Source organism: Mustela lutreola, chromosome 6 (assembly GCF_030435805.1).
Source record: "Mustela lutreola isolate mMusLut2 chromosome 6, mMusLut2.pri, whole genome shotgun sequence".
NCBI lineage: Eukaryota > Metazoa > Chordata > Mammalia > Carnivora > Mustelidae > Mustela > Mustela lutreola.
The window spans coordinates 14,500,858-14,521,788 of NC_081295.1; the positions used below are offsets into that span (position 1 = coordinate 14,500,858).

A 20,931-nucleotide genomic window follows, 5' to 3' on the forward strand; every position below is an offset into this window, starting at 1 on the left:
GCAGTTTTGTTTTACAAGAAGTGTTACGTGATCTGCAGAGCGCACACTGCAATTCTACCTTCGTTTCCGTAGCAAAGACAGCACCTTACACTGGCATACAAAAAAAAAAAAAAAAAAAGGCAAAAAAAAAGTGACCATGATAAATGCATACAGAAAGGATTTTTTTAATCTCCTATTCCCCTTCCTTATTTTTACTAAGCATGTCAGACTCCAGTAGTTACTGGTAAATGCTGCAAATGCCCCATAAGAAGTATTGCTATTCCATGCCCTTAGATTGTCCTTGAAAATTCTTCCCATACTCCGGTTACTTCCATTGCATTTAGGCCATGATAGCCAAGTTACTTAACTTAAAAATACTACAAAATATAAACAGAGCTGTTTTATGAAATCTTAGGAAATAGTTTATGTACTTACTTTATTTTACAAACTACTTAAACCAATACAAATAGATATTAAAATACAGTAATTAGATATTGGGATTATTTTAAGAGCATTTCTTCTTTAAAATATTGTTAGCGGGACATTTTTCTTTTTTTGTAAGATTAAAGCCCTGTGATGGATTCTCTCACATTTGAAATTCTGATAATTGAGCTGTGGGGGTTATGGTTGACCCCCAGCTCCCTGAATACTTCTGGAGAACATGGTAATGATGTCTATCAGTGAGAAGTGTTAAAAACAGTTAAAATCCTAATAGCCAGTATTGTAATTTAGCAAATGTAAGAGAATCAAAACAGTATCTAATTAAATAGAGCAAATTTATCCATGCATCTATAGCGTAACTACTTCCATACCCCAGTAAAATGATAGGAAAGGGGGAAAGGTCAAAATTCACAACGGCAGAGACTAGGAAAGAAAACTTTAGAGAGACAGACATCCTTCACAAATTTGGAAGGCAGAAGTAGATGAATGAATAGTTACTTGTGTTTGCAGAATGGAGGATAGAAAGCTGACTCATGCCACAGAATTCCAAGGTAGCTCAGGGAGAAGAGAGCAAGTTGTTAGGGCCTCACAATGTAAGATTGCTTAAAAGCCTAAATAAGTGGTTGGACTGGCCCAGCTAGCCAGACTAGTCTGCCTCATGCACTCCAGCAAAAGACCCAGGGTTTACACTCTGGAGGAAGCAAACCCAGAGGGACTTTGGTTGGGAGCTATAAGGCACCATTGAGGCTGGAGCCACTATCTTAAAAATAGAGATTAAGTGAAATGCTCTGTACCAGATAGTATAACTTCCACCCCACCACCCCAACTCCCTCCATGTCACTAGCCAGCATTATATCTCACCCAGGATTCATGCAAGAGCTTTAAAATCCAGTTCAATTATTCCATAAAAGTCCCCCACAAAAAGTAAAGAAAATAGGAAGAAATGATCAATGTAGTAATGTTAAAAAATAAAAAAATCCCCAAACTTAAAAATGTGTAGAGTTGACCCTTGAACAATACAGGTTTGAACTGTGTAGGTCCATTTATTTGTGGATTTTTTATGCAAGAAAATATGAGTACTATAGATTATTTTCCCTTCTTATGATTTTCTTTTTTCTAGCTTGCTTTATTGTAAGACCACAGTATAACATATATAACCTACAAAATATTTGTTATTGAATTATTTATGTTTTTGGTAAGGCTTCTTCTGACCTGAAGAAGGTCAGATGGGGGGAGTCAGATGTTACGTGCCGATCTTCAACCGTGTGTTCATGGGTCAGTTGTACATCCAGAGCACAAGTCCTACAAAGGCCCAGGAAAATTAAAAACAAAACAAATCACTATAAAATTTCAGAACATGGGAGACAAAGAGAAGATCTTGAAGGTTTCCAAGATGAAAAAGTCTGATTTCTCCAAAGTAATGGTTGAAGCTAAAAGATAATGAGACAGTGCTTTCAAAAGCTGAGAAGATTATTTAATTTAGGACATTGTACCTGCCATTTACTATATAAAATACCCCATGTATACATGCTAATGAAAGGTAGATCGCACATACTAAAATGAGAAGAAAAATAATACTCAACACGAGAGAGAGAAGAAAATTCCCAGGGTAGATGGTAAGGGAACATCCCAGATGCCAGCTGCCCCACAGCCTAGAGCATCCCTGTTCAGACTGGAGTAGGGAACTGGGTGCTGTGGGAGGCATGTCTCCAAGGAATAAGACAGTCAAACTTGATTACCTGATGGGCTTAACCATGCTGGAAGGAGCTTTATTAGCTCCATAGAGAGAGGATAGAAGCTAGGGATATTCATGGTTTAAAGAGAGGGAGAAAGCTACTGATTCCATATAACACAGAAAGTTATATAAGAAGAAAAATAAAACCGTAGCATAGTCTGTTGCTCAGATGTGAAAAATATTAAGGAACCATATTAAATGACCAAAATCATCCAAACAATCATTATCGCTCCAGCTAGAAGATGTGCTGAAACGGCAGTGGAACCACTTAAGTTGAGAAAAAATTCATTCTGTCTCTACTCGAGAAGCATAGATAACATCTAAGATTTAAAAATCAAGAAGCAGCAACATAAACGTGCCACTTAGAAATTCAGAAGTTAAAACCAGAAGACAGAGTGACAAGAGATGAAAATGAGAATCAGGAGGGAAAAGGAAACTACTTCACTGGAAGCTTAGCAATAATTTTTGACCTGTTAGTATAGTAATATATATTCATACTGCCTTTTAATTCAATGTTAAGTTAAAGTTGGAAAAAAAAAAAAAACCCAAAAGTAAGGACTCCTGGGGGTAATTTGCAATTCACCACTTTTCTGCATGACCTGAGTAACAAATTGTTTTAACCCTCATATAGGATGCCTGGGTGGCTCAGTAGGTTAAGTGTCTGCCTTCGGCTCAGGTCATGATCCCAGGCCCTGGGATGGAATCCCGCATCAGGCTCCCTGCTCCACAGGGAGTCTGCTTCTCCCTCTGCCTCGCCCCCCAGTCATTCTCTTAGTCTCTTTCCCTCTTGTGCTCACTCTCAAATAAATAAAATCTTAAAAAAAAAAAAAGTACTTTAAAAGAAACTTAGAAAAATTTTTAAAAACCTTCATGTATATAGAATGCTGATGGTCACAGTGTTATAAAAATTAATGTGAAAAACACTTAGCACAGCACCCAGCACAAAGTGGGTTTTTATTTTATTTTATTTTATTTTAATCCTATCATATTCACCACAGCTTCCTTTGTGGCAAATGTTTAACCATGATTCTGTAAAAACTATAGCATTTAGAATCCATGTTGTAAAAGACAGATAGATATTAATCTGTCTCCAAAGCGGAAAATTCTCTTAAATATTTAAAAAGAGATTAAACTCATAAGAAATACATTTTCCTCTATTCCTCTCTGTGGAGTTTCTATATGTTTCTCTTGCCAACGTACTTAATCTTCATATACTTCATTTAGCAGAAATATATGTATACTTGAGAGGGCTTCAGAAGACATCTTGTCAAATTTCTTTGTGTTATGGATGAAGAAGTATAAATTCAGAGACACTATGTGTCAATTCAGGACCATTACTGATGGATGTTAAAGCTGAGACTAAAATCTTTATCTGCAATAGAGCACTTGCCCATAATTATAACCCCCCTCAAGCTTATTTCATGTAGTTGATTTTAACAAAAACTTTTAAGCAGATGTACAAGGGGTCTTTTCTTTGATATTTACTGTGGGAATGTGGTTGAGCTCCTGGAGGTAAATTTCACAAAATTGTGCAGCCCCCTCCAATGACTGGAGCCTCTGGAATTTTTAACTCAGTTGTCTACACTGAGCCTCCAGCAATCCATCAGTTACGGTTCTGGTTTTCATACCCTGGCCCCAAATCTCCTCACTGGGGTAAATCCAAAAGTATGTGGAAGAAAGAATCACATCATCCAGATGGCCACATAGGTTATTTCTGACTTAAGTCCCCCTCCAAAAAAGACCAACGAGCAACTATCTATAGGCAAGGCACCATTGTAAACGCCCCCCAACCCAAGGATAAGCATCAAGCACCACTCTGGACCCCAGAGACCAGGAAGACCACATTAAAAGGGTAAGAGGTATGGTCACACTGTGACCGCATCATCCTTCCTGGCTGGCATGGAGCTGCACCAAGAGGGCATCACTTGGCCAAGATAGGTATCTAGCTCCCCCAGCTTCCCCATCCTTCCCAGGAGGCCCACTTGGCTCTCAACTCATGGGAACCACTAAGGGAACTTCTGTAGCTTGATTACTGGGGATCAAGTAGTGAGGGAGAAGGGGGCTGAGGCTCACTGCCACCAGGACTCATACCTTAGCAAATTGCATTCCCATTTGCAGCTGGACCCAAGCAGAGGTCCCAGCCTGCATCTCTGCCCATCTGCAGAGCCCAGCCAGTGGCCCTATCTGACCTGGGAGTCCACTTGGCAGTTCTGCCTGATTTTGGTCTCCAGACAATGGACCAAACTGACCTTGGAGCCCTTTCTACCATCTGACCTGGGCAGGGAAGCCAATTCCCAGCTCCGCCCAACAGCTGAGCATGGCCTTCATCCTTCCCCAACAGAAGGCTTGGCTAGAGAACCCAAGCAACCACGGAACCCATCCAACAGCCCTGCTTGACCAAGGAACCAAGCCAGCAGCCCTCCCATCTGCTGAGCATGGTCTCTGGCACTGCATAACCAGGGAGTCTGGACCACCTCAGAGCTCAACCTACAGCCTAGCCCAGCCACAGAACCCAGCCTACGACCCTAGCTAGCCATGGAGCCCAGATGACAAACCTACTCAGCAGTGGAATCCAGCCTATAGTCTCGTCCGTTTGCTGAACACAGCCTGCAACCTTATTCAGACAATGACCCCCACCAATCACCAAGCATATCCTGTGACTCCACATGACAAGAAAGCCTGGATGGAGAGCCAGCTTGACCATGGAGCATAGTCTCTAGCTCCACACCTTTAGGATATACCTGGAGACACCTCCCTATCAGAGAACCCAACCAGTGACCTTGTCCAATAGGGTAACACAGTCCATGACCCACCTGATGGCAAAGCCCAGACACCTCACCCAACTGCAGGGCACAGCTGGCAGCCCTGCAAAATCAAAGAGCCAGCCTGATATCCAGTCCAGCTGCAAAGCCCTGCCTATGGCTCTATGAACAAAGAGTCCAGCCAGTAGCACTGTCTGGTCTAAGATCACAGCCTGCTATCCCACCCAACCAGAAGTGGTTGCAGAGCTCAGCCTGTAGCCCTACCCAATCAGAGTCCAGCCAGTAACCCTACCCTGACAGGGAGCATAGCCTGTGACCTCATCCAGCCAGAGCGGAGTCCAGTCAGTGGCACCTCAACCCCTACCTAAGAGCATGGAGCATTTTCCAGGATAGATTATATGTTAGGCCACAAATTAAGTCTCAACAAATTCAAGAATATATAAATTATATCAAGGATCTCTTCTTATTACAATGAGGTGAAACTAGAAATCAGTAACAGGAAGAAAGCTAGAAAAATCACAAACACATGAAAATTAAATTAAACAACACTCTTCTGATCAAAAAAGAAAACAAAAGGAAAATAAAAAAATATCTTGAGACAAACAAAAAAAGAAACACAACATACCAAAACTTAGGGGCATAGCAAAAGCAGTGCTAAGAGGGGAACTTACAGTGATAAATGCATACATGAAGAAAAAGAATCTCAAACAATATAGCTTTCCCCTTCGAGGAACTAGAAAAGAAGAAAAAACTAAACCCAAAATTGACAGAAGGAAGGAAATAATAAAGATTAGAGCATAAATAAATGAAATAGCGTATAGGAAAACAATATAAAAGATTAGCAACACTGAGCTGGTTCTATGAAATGATAAACAAAATCGACAAACCTTTAGCTAGACTAACCAAGAAAAACAAAAAAGGGTGTCTGGATGGCTCTGTCAGTTAAGCGTCTGACTCTTGATTTTGGCTCAGGTCCTGATCTTAGGTTTATGAGATCAAGGCCTGTGTCAGGCTCTGTGCTCAGCATGGAGTCTGCTTGAAATTTTCTCTCCTCTCCCTCTGTCCCTCCCACTTGTGCATGCACTCCCGCGCTCTCACTCTCAAATAAATGAATCTTTAAAAAAAAAAAAAAAAGTGAGCCCAAATTAATAAAAATTATAAATGAAAGTGGAGACATTACAAGAAATAAAAAGGATCATAATAGCATACTATAAAGAAATGGATAAATGTCTAGAAACATGCAACCTACGAAGACTGAATTATGAAGAAATAGAAAACATGAACAGACCAGTAATGAGTAAGGAGGCAGAATCAGTTATCAAAACCCTCCCAACAAAGAAAAGTCTAGGACCAGATGGTTTCATAGGTGAAATGTATCAAAAATTTGAAGCCAATTCATTTCTCACTCTCCCAACAATATGAGGAGAAGGAAGTACTCTCAAACTCATTTTATAAGGCGAGAAATACCAAAGCTAGATAAGGATACCACAAGAGGAGAAAACTATAGGCCAACGTTAATGATCAATAGAGATGCAAAAATTCTCAATATAGTACTAACAAACCAAATTCAACAGCACATTAAAGGGATCATACACCATGATTTAGTTTGATTCATCCCTGGCATGCAAGAATGATTAAACATATGCATATAAAAATAAATATGATACATTACTAGAATGAAATATAAAAATAATATCATCTCAATAGATACAGAAAAAAACATTTCACAAAATTCAAAGGAGAAAAGCTCTCAACCAAGGGTGTGTGTAAAAGAAATGTACCTCAACATAATAAAGACTATATGATATCATACCCAATGGTGAAAGGCTGAAAGCTTCTCCTCTAAGATTTAAAACAAGACAGGGATGCCCATTCTCACCAGCCCTATTGAGCATGATACTCAAAATCCTCGAGAGACTAATCAGGCAAGAAAAAAATAGAAGGCCAAAGTATATATATATATATATATAATCAGAAATGATGATATAAATTTTTTGTTTGTAATGACATAATCTTACATATAGAAAATCCTAAAAATCCCACCAAAAAACTGTTAGAATGAATAAATTCAGTAAAGTTGTAGGAAAAAAATTTAACACACAAAAACCAGTTGCATTTCTATATACTAATCATGAATTTTCTGGGAAAAAAAAGAAAACAGTTCCTTTAGAATGACATCAAAAACAACAAAATACTTAGCAATAAGCTTAACCAAGGAGCTGAAAGATCTCTACATTGAAAACTGTAAGACTCAGGTGAAAGACATTGAAGAAGACACAAATAAATGGAATGCCATCCCACAATTATAGATTGGAAGAATGAATATTGTTAAAATGAACATACAACCAAAGCTATCCATAGATTCAATACAATCCCTATCAAGATCCAATGGCACTTTCTATACATAGAGAAAAAACAACTCTAAAATTTGTAAGGAACCACAAAAGACCCCAAATAGCTGAAACAATCCTGAGAGAGAACATAGCTGAGGGTATCACACTTCCTGATTTCAGACAATGACACAAATCTATAGTGATCAAAACTGCATGATGCTGGCATAAAAACAGACACATAGACTAATGGGACAGAGTGAGAGCCCAGAAATACTCCATGCGTATGTGGTCAACTAGTGTTGGACAGGGGAGCCAAGAATACCCACTGGTGAGAGGATAGTCTCTTCAGAAAGCAATGTTGGAAAACTGGATATTCATTCACATGCAAAAGAGTGAAACTAGTCCCCTATTTTACACCAGTTACAAAAAATTATGTGTTACATATGTAAATTATGTGCATATGTACATATGTAAATGTACACGTGCACATATGTAAAATTATGCATTACACATTATGTATTACATATTACATATACAAAATAATGTATTAAAGACTTAAATGTAAGACCTGAAACCATAAAACTCCTAGAAGAAGATGTAGGGAAAAGCTTTTTGACATAGATCTTGGTGATGATTTTTTAGATATAACACCAAAAGTACAACCACCAAAACAAAAAATAAACAATTTGGAACAAATAAAACTAAAAAGTTTCTGCAAAGCAAAAGTAATGATCAACCAAATGAAAAGGCAGCCTCTGTGATGAGAGGAAATATTTGCAAACCACATATCTGATAGGGTTAATAACCAAAATATATAGGTAATATGTAGGTAACTCCTACAACTCAACAGCAATAAAACAAAACAAAACAAAATAATCCAACTTTAAAAATGGGCAAGAGACCTGAATAGACATTTTTCCAGAGGAGATATTAAAGTTGCCAAGAAGTACATGAAAAGATGTTCGATATTACCAGTCATTATGGAAATGCAAATCAAAACCACGAGGAGATATGTCCTCACACCTGTTAGAATGGCTATTATCAAAAAAGACAAAAGTTAACAAGTATTGGCAAGGATGTAGAGAAAGCAGAACCCTCGTGAACTATTGGTGAGAATATAAATTGGTATCATCGCTATGGAAAATGTTATGGATGTTTCTCAAAAAATTAAAAACAGGACTACCATGTGATCCAGGAATTCCACTTCTGGGTAGGTTTCAGAAAGAAATGAAATCACTATCTTGAAGAGAAATCTCCACTCCCCACGTTCACTGAAATGTTATTCACAATAGTGAATGCATGGAAGCAACTGAAATACCCATCAGTAGATAAATGGATAAAGAAAACGGGGTATCTATACACAATGGAATATTATTCAGCCGTAAGAAAGGAACTACTGCCATTTCCAACAACATGGTTGAACCTTAAAGTCATTAGGCAAAGTACAGTAAGTCAGTCAGACAAAAACACTTATATGTGGATTCAAAAAAACGGAACTCCCAGAAACAGAGTAGATGAGTGGTTACCAGAGGTGGGAAGATGGTGAGGGAAATGGATGAAGCTGGTCAAAGGGTACAAACTTCTGGTTATAAGGTGAACATGTCCTAGAAATGTGACATTCAACATGGTGACTGTTGTTAACAATACTTTGTTGCATATTTAAAAACTGCTAAGAGAGTAGATGTTAAAAGTTCTCAACACATGCACACACAATCATATTGTAACCATGTGAGGTGATAGATACTCTTTAAACTTCCTGTTTAATCATTTCACAATATATACATATATCAAATCATCACATTGTGCATCTTAAACTTACCCACTGCTGTTCTAAGTCAATTATATCTCAACAAAGCTGGAAAAATCAGTTTTGAGTACTTGGGGGAAAGTACATCAAAATGCTATAACATTTTAGAGTGCATTGATTATGTTCCTATACCTAACACTACTTCCAAATGTATATCCTTGTATGTAAGGCACTTTAAGACTTAGAATTTACTTAGTGTCTCATTCACAGATGTGTCTGTCTTTATCTTTGAGCAAAGATTGAGTTCAGTTTTATATTTTTTAGACCAGCAGTTCTTGTGATAACTCCCACATAGCTGAAAGAGGTTACACAAGAGATCTGAAAAGACTGTTTAGTGAAATAGAGATATTTTTTATAGAATCTATCTTCTGTCTAGGTCATAAAATCTCCAAATATTAATCAAAGGCACCGTTACTGCATTTGACAATAAGCTAATAGTTTGCACGGAAGACATTGAAACGTGGTGTTAAAGAGAAAAACAAGAAAAAGAGTACACATACACAAACATAAATTTCAGCTATTTGAATAACTTGAAGATTTATCTTTAGAACAAGCGAAAAGCTAGGCACATCCAGGAATTGTTTTAAAGACAAGGAAAATACATTAAGAACCTTGATGCATACGGCAAGAAAAATACCAGTAGCCTCACTTTTAATAATGAAATTCCTTGAACCAAGTGAGTTAAAAGCTCAATGAAAAAAATAATGTACATTTTGCATTTACATTACATGCAGTTAATGACATGCGATTAAGGTGAAGACTGTACATGGTGGGACACTGGGGAAATTCAGTGCCTCACTTATCATCATCTTCTCTCTATTTCTGTCCTACCTTTAAAATGGCTCACTGGGGAAGCTGTTGATGTTATGATGTCCTATAGGATAGAGAACTTCAGTCTTTTAAACCCTGGTACTTTTTAATGGTGGTGGAATTAACTGTTTAAAGAGTTTGCGGAACTTTGGAGATGAAATCCCCGTTCTTAAGTGCCAGCGCCTAACAAGAAGGCATATTCCTTTGACTGACCGATTGATCAATGCGTTGAAATGGAAGTGATATATCTGTAGAGTCTGGGGCAAGATTTCTTGCTCAACTGCTACAAAAGCCAATATTACCCTTCATGTAGTCTATTTCATTTGTTCTGTTTATATCTTGGCATTGCTCACATGGCCAATATATCTCTAGTTTAACTTTCTCCTATCTTTGAGCTCGCCATTTTTCATAACGACATTGGAGAAACCTCGTGCATCCAAGGAAAGGAGATACTTGTCAAGGGTTGGCCTCACCACGTTTTAGTGAATCCAATTGCAGTTTCTCTCATCTGCATCCAAGTATTTGAATAAAGCGTGTCTCGTTCCCCACAGGAGCTTCAGAGAGACATCGAGAAACACAGCACAGGCGTGGCCTCCGTGCTCAACCTGTGTGAGGTCCTGCTGCATGACTGTGACGCCTGTGCCACAGACGCAGAGTGTGACTCCATCCAGCAGGCGACGCGAAACCTGGACCGGCGGTGGAGGAACATCTGTGCCATGTCCATGGAAAGAAGGCTCAAGTAAGGGACACAGCTCAAAGAACTGGGAAAGAGGAAGGACCCAAAAGAGGGGCAAAACAAAACAAAACAAAACCCGGACTATCCCATTTACCATTTCCTTTTAGTTGCAGGGTCTAAAAGGAGCACTGGTGTCCCAAACTTGCCATCATCTACATTTAGTTGGGAAGATAAGTAGGCATAAAGGTCCTACAATAGTCACCCTACCCCCACCCCACCAACCTTATCCATGGTTTCTCTTCCCATGGTGTCGGTTACGCAGGGTCAAGCAGGACCCAGAAGGAGAGGATCCTCCTGTTGTATGGTGAGAAGGTCCACAGTAGCCCAACACTAGCCACAATGCCTACATCATTTGCATAACTTCATCTATCACGTAGGCATTTTATCATCTCTCATCATCACAAGGGGGGTGAATACAGGAGTGTCTGGGTGGCTTAGTCAGTTAAGTGTCTGCCTTGGGCTCAGGTCATGATCACAGGGTTCTGGGATGGAGCTCTGTGCCCTGTCTTCAAGCTCCCTGCTCAGTGGGGAGTCTGCTTCTCCCTCTCCCTCTGCCCCTCACCCCTACTTATGCCTTATCTCGAATGCTCTCTCTCTCAAATAACTAAAATCTTAAAAAAAAAAATAAAAAAGGATGAATGCAGTACAGTAAGATACAAGAGACTACACTCACATAAGTTTTATTATAGTATAATTGTTCTATTTTATTACTGGCTATTGTTGCTAATCTCTTACTGTACCTTATCTATAAATTAAACTTTAACATAAATATGTCTAGGATGAAACGTAGTATATATAGGGGTTCAGTACTACCCACAGCTTCACGCATCGACCAGGAGTCTTGAAACAGATCTCTCACAGATGGGGGGAGGGTACTACTATATATAAATATACTGTATACAAATACAATATACTGTAATGTCTAAAACAGTTATGCCTGACCTTGTAAAAATACAACCCTGCTGGATAAGTCTATTGTTCTAGAACTGGTAGAGTGAAAAGTAATATTCTTTTACTAAAAATGAACTAAGAATACAAAGACCTTATCCTTGTTTAGAAAAACCCTTTGAAATTCAAGGCATAAGCAATAGTGATGGGTTAGAAAATAATCATAATGATTTACAACATACATTCTTTTTTGATTATATGTTTGGAGAACTCTGGAAAGATTAATATTTGTCTTGCTGTGATAGGTTAACTTTGAGGAGGGTAAATTTGATGTCAGAACTTACCTGCATTTTGAGACCTTCGTTTTATTTCAGTGGAACCATGACACGAGTGTGCCCTGCACACCCGGCCTTACCCTTCTGAGCTGCCCGGCACGTAGACAGAACAGTTCATGTTACGTGCTTGTAAGGCACAATTTGACTAATTCCAAATCCAGAACTCCAGGATGTGTATTTAAAAAAACAAAAAACCAAAAGCAAACAAACAAAAAAATCCCCAAACTCACAGCTGTTCCATTTTCACTCAGACAGTTGTCTCTTTCTCAGTGTGCTTGCGTTTGGCGGACGGCACGATGATGGCTTGGCACAACCTCCGCTCGTTTGTGCACTCTTAATCCCACGACAGGCATCAGCGTTCTGGAGCAGAAACAGTCCCAAACAATCAGTGCCTGTTTTTTGTTTTGTTTTGTTTTGTTTTCATTTTCTGTCTCAGAATCGAAGAGACGTGGCGACTGTGGCAGAAGTTTCTGGATGATTATTCTCGTTTTGAAGATTGGCTCAAGATTTCAGAGAGGACAGCTGCCTTCCCCAGCTCTTCCGGGGTGCTCTATACAGTTGCCAAGGAGGAACTAAAGAAATTTGAGGTGACTTATCATTCCAAATATTAGATCCTTATTTTACTATGAGCATATCCAGTTAGTGGTTCGTGTCTCAAGACACAAACTGTTCATCTGCGCGGTATCTGTTCAGACAGTTGGGTGGTGACTTGCGGTGGTCTTTATTACCGCTTGACAGGTAGGCAAAAAAAGGGGGAAAAGAGGTTTTTATGTTAAGAGTCTCAAGAATCACAAACAAAGTCATACTGGCAAGAAATTCTATTACAAATCACAAATCATGATTCCCAAAAAAAGATCTTCGCATTTTTTTTTCATTTCATAGTCCTTTACTATCAGATATCTGAGATGAAAATATGATGTTTCATACTAGGAAAATCTCTCTTCCAAATTTATTTTCTTGATTTTCATTTTATCTAATTAGAGAGCAGGTATATATATATATATATTTTTTTTTAAATCATTGATACAGTAGAGTTGACTCCAAAATTAAATAAAACACTTTAATCATAAGCCACTTCTAATTAATAATGAAAAGCAGTGCCATTCTTGGGTCCGCAGGACTTTTCCGTTACAGAGACAAAAATAGCAGCAGTATAACCATATTCGCAGAGGATCTGCCCAGTAACTGCCTCTTGCCTGCCTGTGTGATCTTGCGTCCACTCTCCCCGTGAGATGATACAGCCCAAGCAGCTGCCCCCCCCGTTTTCACAGAGGACCAGACATCACCTAAAGATCAGCATGTTTTAATTTGAAGTTTGTTTTCCATCAGTTCCCACTGGCAGGTGGATATGTACCCATAGATACCGACGGCAAAGTCCTGATGCACGTACCTTACCAAAAGCATTCTTGGTTACTAATTCTGCCGCAAGCTGCCTGAGAAGCTTAAAAGTTAAATTAAAAATCCAGCCAAATCCAGCCGAATTTATTTTTCCCTTGTAATGTCAGTTTACCTGGCATTTCCTGAGGCCTTTAGAGTAAATATGAAGTTTGGTTTCTGTGCTTGTGGGATTTAAAATCAGAGTTTTAGATGAGCAGCTATAGGAATCTTAAAAAATAAAAATAAAAAAGCCCCAATACTTATGTAAAATAAATAAGAGTTAGTCGGTGGTCTTATGGGCTTATGCATAATATGGGCTTATGCCATAACTATACCACCAAATTCCAGGAAAATAATTTCGTATCTAAAATGTTTTCCCATAGAAAATTTCTGGTGAAAAGCCACAGTGGTCGCACAGTCAAGTTCAAGTCGTCCTGGTGTGAGCTAGAGCCAGGGAGGCATTCACGTACTCTGTCTCGCCACACTCTGCTTCGTAAAGGTTAAACCTTCTATAATTGGCTTATACTACAAAGCAGATTATGCTTGGTTGTTTTTGATGCTATTTTAGACTCTCAGATTTTATGGCAAAAGTTAGCCATATGGTTAGCTTCTATAATAAATGATTTTATCATTTATCTTTTAATGTTCTTTCTTAAGAGAAAAATAAATTTCATAATAAAAAAATGTTGTTTGAGGACAGTCTTTTCCTGTTCAAATGCATGACAATTTGGGATGGATCTGTGTACCCCTGTGGGGTGCCTACCGTCACTCCAGTGGGAAAACACATTCTATGAATCTCGGTAATGGCAAAAGCTGAACTTTTCTTATTGCTTCCTTTTCTGGGGAAGTAATTTAAATTGTTTCATAGACTAGGAGGTTAGACTTACTAAGACAAAGTCTCTTAAAGCAGCTCTCAGAAGGAAAGCCATATCAGAGGCACAGATGTGGTAGCAAGTAAACAGTGTATGAATGAAAGGAAGCGGAATTTTGTGATTTAGATGAGTACAGATCACTTGACTGTCCAGTTTTCTGCCCAATGTCAAGATCAATGTCAGTCATAAATCATACACATGAATTTGGAAAAAAAAAAACATTTTATTTTGGTCAAATGATTCTTACGGTAGGACTGTGTTACACTGCAGAGAGAAAGAAGAAAGAGTATTCTACTTCAAAAATTCCAAAATGGGGGTGCCTGGTGGCTCAGTGGGTTAAAGCCTCTGCCTTCGGCTCAGGTCATGATCCCAGAGTCCTGGGATCGAGCCCCGCATCGGGCTCTCAGCTCAGCAGGGAGCCTGCTTCCCTTCCTCTCTCTGCCTGCCTCTCTGCCTACCTGTGATCTCTGTCTATCAAATAAATAAATAAAATCTTTAAAAAAAAAATTCCAAAATGTACATAGGGTAACCTTAAAAATAAATAGACACAAGTGGATTGGACTATGTTTTAATCATTTAAAAACGAACTTTTCATCATTAAAAGTGATGGTGTAGTTATGAAATTTGCCCAAGATATGTGAACTGGGCCAGGAAAGGAGTACAATTGTTAGCACATGGTAGAAATAAGTGATTGTAAAAGAAAATTAAATAAATAAGTAAATAAGTAGACACTACCATGTAAGCTGGTACATATCAGCTCTAAAATGTTCTTAAAAAACTGAGTAATTCATGGGAATGACAAAAAAGAAACAGAGCATGTTCCAAATTTTCCTCTATTTAAGGTTCCTTGTGTTTTACTCAACTGATTTTCTTAAAAGCTAATAAAAACTTGCCTTCAGACATCTTCTGCAAAAAGTGGGCTTAATTATTTTAACGGACATCAGAATTAAAGATGTGTCTGGGTTTTTAGGAGGTTACATCTTTCACAGATAGAGCATTCTTTTGCGGATATCTTTTCTCTGTGTTGACATCAGAGATTTCTGAACCTTTCAGACGCACATTTCAGCACACATAGATATCTGGGTAATCCGTTTTTTTCACATGAGAATTTTTTCCGGAATGTTCAGTATTTTAAAAGCTGTAACATAGGAACATGTATACATCATACATATATATGTGTTTGTATATATACGTATATTGTTTTTCCTATTTACCAATTTCTTTCGTATTTTTGTTCGCTCTACGCCCTGTCCTTAAGCCACACTGATCCTGTTATTCTGCTTTAATAAGGGGAAATAAAGTCTCTTTAGAAATTGTCCTTTCCCTCTCACTGCAGGATGAGGCCGGGTGCCCTTGCTGAGAGCCCTTCACTGACCCCCTCACTGACATGCTTCTCTGCGGTCCTAGGCTTTCCAGCGACAGGTGCACGAGAGCCTGACCCAGCTGGAGCTGATCAACAAGCAGTACCGTCGCCTGGCTAGAGAGAACCGCACCGATTCCTCCTGCAGCCTAAAGCAGATGGTTCACGAAGGCAACCAGCGATGGGACAACCTGCAAAAACGTGTCACCTCCATCTTGCGCAGACTCAAGGTCTTTATCATGCCTCCCCTGTCGCTTAGAGACCCAGAGGGCCATTCGAACATATTAAGACAGTAATCTCAGTGATTCTGTAAGGTTGGGATGGTGAGAGTGGTTTGTATGGTAGTTTGTATGGTGAAGGATTACAGGGTTCTCATTGCTCGTTGAGAAGGTGACTTTCCAGAAGAACATCGCAGTTGGCAGTGTCATCTCCATATGCACGACGTGGACTTCAGTTTTTTATCATTTTCTTTTCACGTCCAGCATTTCATTGGCCAGCGTGAGGAGTTTGAGACCGCGCGGGACAGCATTCTGGTGTGGCTGACGGAGATGGATCTACAGCTCACGAATATCGAGCATTTTTCGGAGTGTGACGTTCAAGCTAAAATAAAGCAACTCAAGGTAAGATAGTAGAGATTTTTCAAATTAGGAAGAAGATGCGAAGAGGAAGGGATTTATAGATCCTTTTGTAAAGAACATAGTAAGGAACTCTTTTTTTTTTTTACTTTTTAAAAAATTTTTATTTTTTGCAATAGTTTTATTTATATAAACTATTTTTGTTTTAATATTTCAACTGGATATATTTAATGTGAAGTATACATTATTAATTCTTCTCCACTAATATTAGCTCGCCTATACTGCTGTACAAGATATAATACAAATATTCTAAATTACAATGTATTAATACACTAATACATTAATTTTGAGTTTTATAAGCAAGTGTTTGTTGCCTGATAGAGAACACTTTTTTCCTTGCTTTCACAAAGTACCCAATAGGTTTCTGAATTTTTTAAAGTTTATAATAATGTTATGGGATAGGAAATATTTCTGTTATCGATCTGTTATACAATAAAAGCCACAGAGAGGTTAATTTGTTTGATCAAAGTCACAGAGCTAAAACTTCTTCAGTAACTGTATGAGTGCATTTCCAAGTTCAATTATTCCATTATTCCACTCTTCATTTATTTCAATAAGTTTTACTTTACAAAAATACAGTATGCTGATGGAGTCATATCAAATCCATGGATTTGTAATTTAAAATTATTACAAGCTTGTGAATGACTGCAGGGAATTCATCTGATGAATATTAAGGAACTATTTATGTACTAGACACTTTTATACTTTGTAAGTTTGAAAAATAAAATATAAGGCTACCTGGCTATTACTTTTTCCAGGAGAAAATCTCATCTAAATCATTTGTTCAATAGAATCTGCACATACAATTTCCCAATTTTCTGTATTTTATTAAATTGAACTAGTTGGAAATTAAAATTTTAAATTATCACAAAAAAAACCTAGGATTTTCTATTACAAAAAAACCCCCAGTCATTTAAAGTAATAAATAATCAAGTAATTTAATGGAAAGGGCGATTATGAAAAATAATTTTTTTCATTTTAACATTCCAGCTGCCACTAAAATTATTAAGCTAAAATAGTTGAGTTTTATTTTAATTAGGTTAAGGATTTGTTTATAATTATGTTTGATTATAACATAAATATTCTTAGCAGGCCTATTTCATATGAATTAAACTCTAATTGGCTTCAAGTCGTTTTCAAAAGAATCTGAATTAGTTGATGCTGATCAATGTGTATATATTCTTTTTTTATATACTTTTTAAAAATTTAATTTAATTCTTTTGTGCATGTTCCAAACTTCACTGTCTATGCCCCACACCCAGTGCTCCATGCCGTACATGTCCTCCTTCATACCCAACACCAGGCTCGCCCAACTCTTGAAAAAAATTAGTTCTTGATTGAAAAAAAATTCAGAAAATACAAAATATATTAAAAATGAAATAAAGAACATTACCCAGAAATAACTACCATTAGTCTATATAGTTTTAGTTATTAACTTCATTGCCAGGGTATTAGGAATCTTTTTTGGGGGGTTGTTGTTTTTGTTTTCATTTTCCTGCTTTGTTTGTAACACCTTCAAATAGTTTGACCTCCACGTTCCAACTTGTTCGTGTTAGGGTTTCATTCCACATATTCTCCATCCTTAGATGCCAAGTTAATTTTTAAACATATTTGATATGTTTCACCCACAGTTCAAACACAGTGGCTAATTAAAAATTTAAATAGGAGTGATACGCGTTAGATATGAGGAGTCCCTGGAAAGGAGAGTGTTTTAACAACCTCAGTATCACACAAGGATAAATACTCAGGATAAAAAAAATCATAGATTCTCAGAGATTTTCAGGATGAAAAACAAAATGGTAAAATAACAAACCGTGAGAGTGTACCCGACCCCACCCCCACTGACTCTTGGGAGTCTGAGTCCTTTGGCAGACAAATGGGAAACAAACAGGAAATTTCTAACAAGTGGTAGCTGAATCTTTTCTTTTTAGACTCTGGCGAAGTCGCAGAACTCCCTACCGTGTTCCCTTCCCCCCAGCAGCCTTTTCATTCGTGAATAATTGCAACTGTCCCAGAGTTTATTCTTTTTTTTTTTTTTAAAGATTTTATTTATTTATTTGACAGAGAGAAATCACAAGTAGGCAGAGAGGTAGGCAGAGAGAGAGGAGGAAGCAGGCTCCCTGCTGAGCAGAGACCCCGATGCGGGACTCGATCCCAGGACCCTGAGATCATGACCTGAGCCGAAGGCAGCAGCTTAACCCACTGAGCCACCCAGGCGCCCCCCAGAGTTTATTCTTGTATTGAATTAAAATTTACCCCCGAAATCTGACGCCACCAGCTTACCTCTTTTCAACTTTATAGAATGAGTCTAAATAATCCCCCAGAATTTGCTGTTTTTCACATCTTCATAATCTTTCCTGATTATGTCCTGAACCAATAAAAGAATCATCTGAGAAGAATTTGTGACACTATCATTTGAATGGTTTCTCTTAGTCATATTTGACATATGATCAGAAAATCTAAAATTAAAGTATTTAATTAAGTCTCTAAAATAAATTTATTTCGGTGGCACTCTATTGCTTGCCATGGCTTTTCATTAGGGATAACCAGTGCTATCAACTTTATGATGGGTTTAAATGTTTTTTCCTGTGATTCTTTACCCACACTGTCTGTGGCAGTAAATTTCATTAGCCAAAGGCGCCTTTCTGGTCATGGAATTTTGACGATTCTATTTCTGAGTCCTGTTCTGATTTAAAATTTTTGTGTTTGACTTCAGAAAGTAATAGCTTCTTGGCTTGTCACTGTATATGGTAAATTCAATATCCCCTGCATGGTTTTTCTAAATATATATCTTATAATTATTTATGTCACTGTGAACAATAAAAAAAAAAAATTACACGAGATTTGTGTTCCCTAGGCCTTTCAGCAGGAAATTTCACTGAACCACAATAAGATCGAGCAGATAATTGCCCAAGGAGAGCAGCTCATAGAGAAGAGCGAGCCGTTGGATGCCGCAGTCATTGAGGAGGAGCTGGACGAACTCCGACGTTATTGTCAGGAGGTCTTCGGGCGCGTGGAGAGATACCATAAGAAACTGATTCGCCTACCTGTATGTGATCTGTTTTTTGTTTGTTTTTGTTTGTTTGTTTTTCATTTTCACTAAGTCTAAAGAGAAGTAGTTGCATGGGGTTAGTTAGCACTGGACAGTGGCCAAAATCCCAGAGTCAGGAGCTCTGAGCTCTGAGCTCTGACACATGTTGGCTATGTAACCTTGGGCAAGTTACTCCCCATCTCTTGCCTTGGTGTCCTCAAATGTGACAGTGGTTTAACACTACCTGGTAGACAGGATTGCTTTGGGTATGAAACAAGTTAATACATAGGTAAAACCTTAAGGAGTACTCGGCTCACATCGTCTGTGGAAGATAAAGATGCTTCTAGAAGAAATAGGGAGACGAAAGTGAGAAATGGAAACAGTTGCTCACTTTATGAAGTTGTTTAGTTAATTTTTTTTCATCCCCTTTCCTAACTGCTACCATAACCACACCACAAAATGTTATTAGAATATCTAGAATATTCTGTGATTAAAAAAAATATTTTGCATCTGGGATATAAGGTAAAAAAAGGACCAGGTAAAGTTTTTATTAGCAATTTCCTTTTGTTTGTGAAATGTGCCATTGTGTAACTGTTGTGTTGCAGGCATGCTACTAGGCTGCCTTTATTTACATTATCTTATTTAATCTTAATTATTTGAAGTATGTTTTAATATTATTTCCATTTCAACAGGGATTAAAAACTGGAGCTTTGGTAGGTTAATTTATAAGACATTTCTAAAAGTGATCGGAGGATTCTTACTTATTTGCTGATAGAAAGTTATAAATTAGCCCCCTGAGGTAAGAATATGGCCCAGATGAGCTCGAACACTGAGACTGGGTAAAAGGCAGAACAGGAAGTGGTAAGGGCATCACCTGACCGCTGCGGTAATGGAGTTGGCTTGACTACATTTCTAGCTCCCAGATGATGAGCATGACCTCTCTGACCGGGAGCTGGAGCTGGATGACTCCGCAGCTCTCTCCGACCTCCACTGGCGTGACACCTCTGTGGACGGCGTGCTTTCCCCCCAGCCTTCCTCCAACCCCTCCCTCTCACTCGCCCAGCCCCTGCGGAGCGAGCGGTCGGGACGAGACACCCCTGCCAGTGTGGACTCCATCCCCCTGGAGTGGGACCATGACTATGATCTCAGTCGTGACCTGGAGTCTGCTGTGTCCAGAACGCTGCCCTCTGAGGACGAAGAGGGTCAGGATGATAAGGATTTCTACCTCAGGGGAGCTGTTGGCTTATCAGGTAAGAAAGAGCTCTTCCAATAGGCCAGCTTGAAAGAAAATAAAAGGGACTGCATATTGTATTTGAAATGTGTAAACGAAGCACAATCCTCTTCTTCCTTTCTCCGTGAGAGTAAATTGCACATCATAGAATAATCGGGTACTAATGTGATTACCAGAGACAAAAACTGGCATGGCCATTGGTTTATCCCAAATACACTTACATTCTTACTGTGTGACAAGCACTGTGTATGTATTAAGGATACATGGTTCCTTTCGTTCTCAAAGAGCTTACACTCTAGTGTGAAACACAGACAGATAAGTAACACCTATGTGCAGTGTTGGTGCTCAGACAGTATCGGACACAGACAGGGTGGCACAGAGACACTGCCAAGCAGTGACCAGCCAGAGCTTTGAGGAAAGGCTTTAGGGAAAAAAAGACTCTTGAGCTGAGACTCCGAGCTCACAGCAGTCGGTCAGATAGACACAGCGAAGTTCAGAGGCGGAGAGGAGAGGGTACCCACCTAGCTTTATGATCAACCACAGAGCTTTGGTCACGCAAAATGTGTCTGGAATGACAAGGCTGTAGCCTGCAAGACACA

The 20,931-nt window shown here is 38.6% G+C and overlaps 1 protein-coding gene across 20 annotated transcripts in view; it reads left to right on the top strand.

Annotated features, from left to right (window-relative positions):
* The window catches only part of SYNE1 (spectrin repeat containing nuclear envelope protein 1), a 465,519-nt gene that overhangs the window by 418,481 nt on the left and 26,107 nt on the right, over positions 1-20,931 (top strand). For 19 of the 20 annotated variants that reach the window (XM_059176748.1, XM_059176749.1, XM_059176732.1 and 16 more), the window contains 6 exons: positions 10,419-10,606; positions 12,263-12,413; positions 15,483-15,665; positions 15,918-16,055; positions 18,928-19,119; positions 20,018-20,351. In XM_059176748.1, coding sequence (XP_059032731.1) covers positions 10,419-10,606; positions 12,263-12,413; positions 15,483-15,665; positions 15,918-16,055; positions 18,928-19,119; positions 20,018-20,351 — 1,186 coding nt within the window. The remainder of the gene's footprint in view (positions 1-10,418; positions 10,607-12,262; positions 12,414-15,482; positions 15,666-15,917; positions 16,056-18,927; positions 19,120-20,017; positions 20,352-20,931) is intronic. The other variant, XM_059176745.1, reaches the window with a different exon arrangement.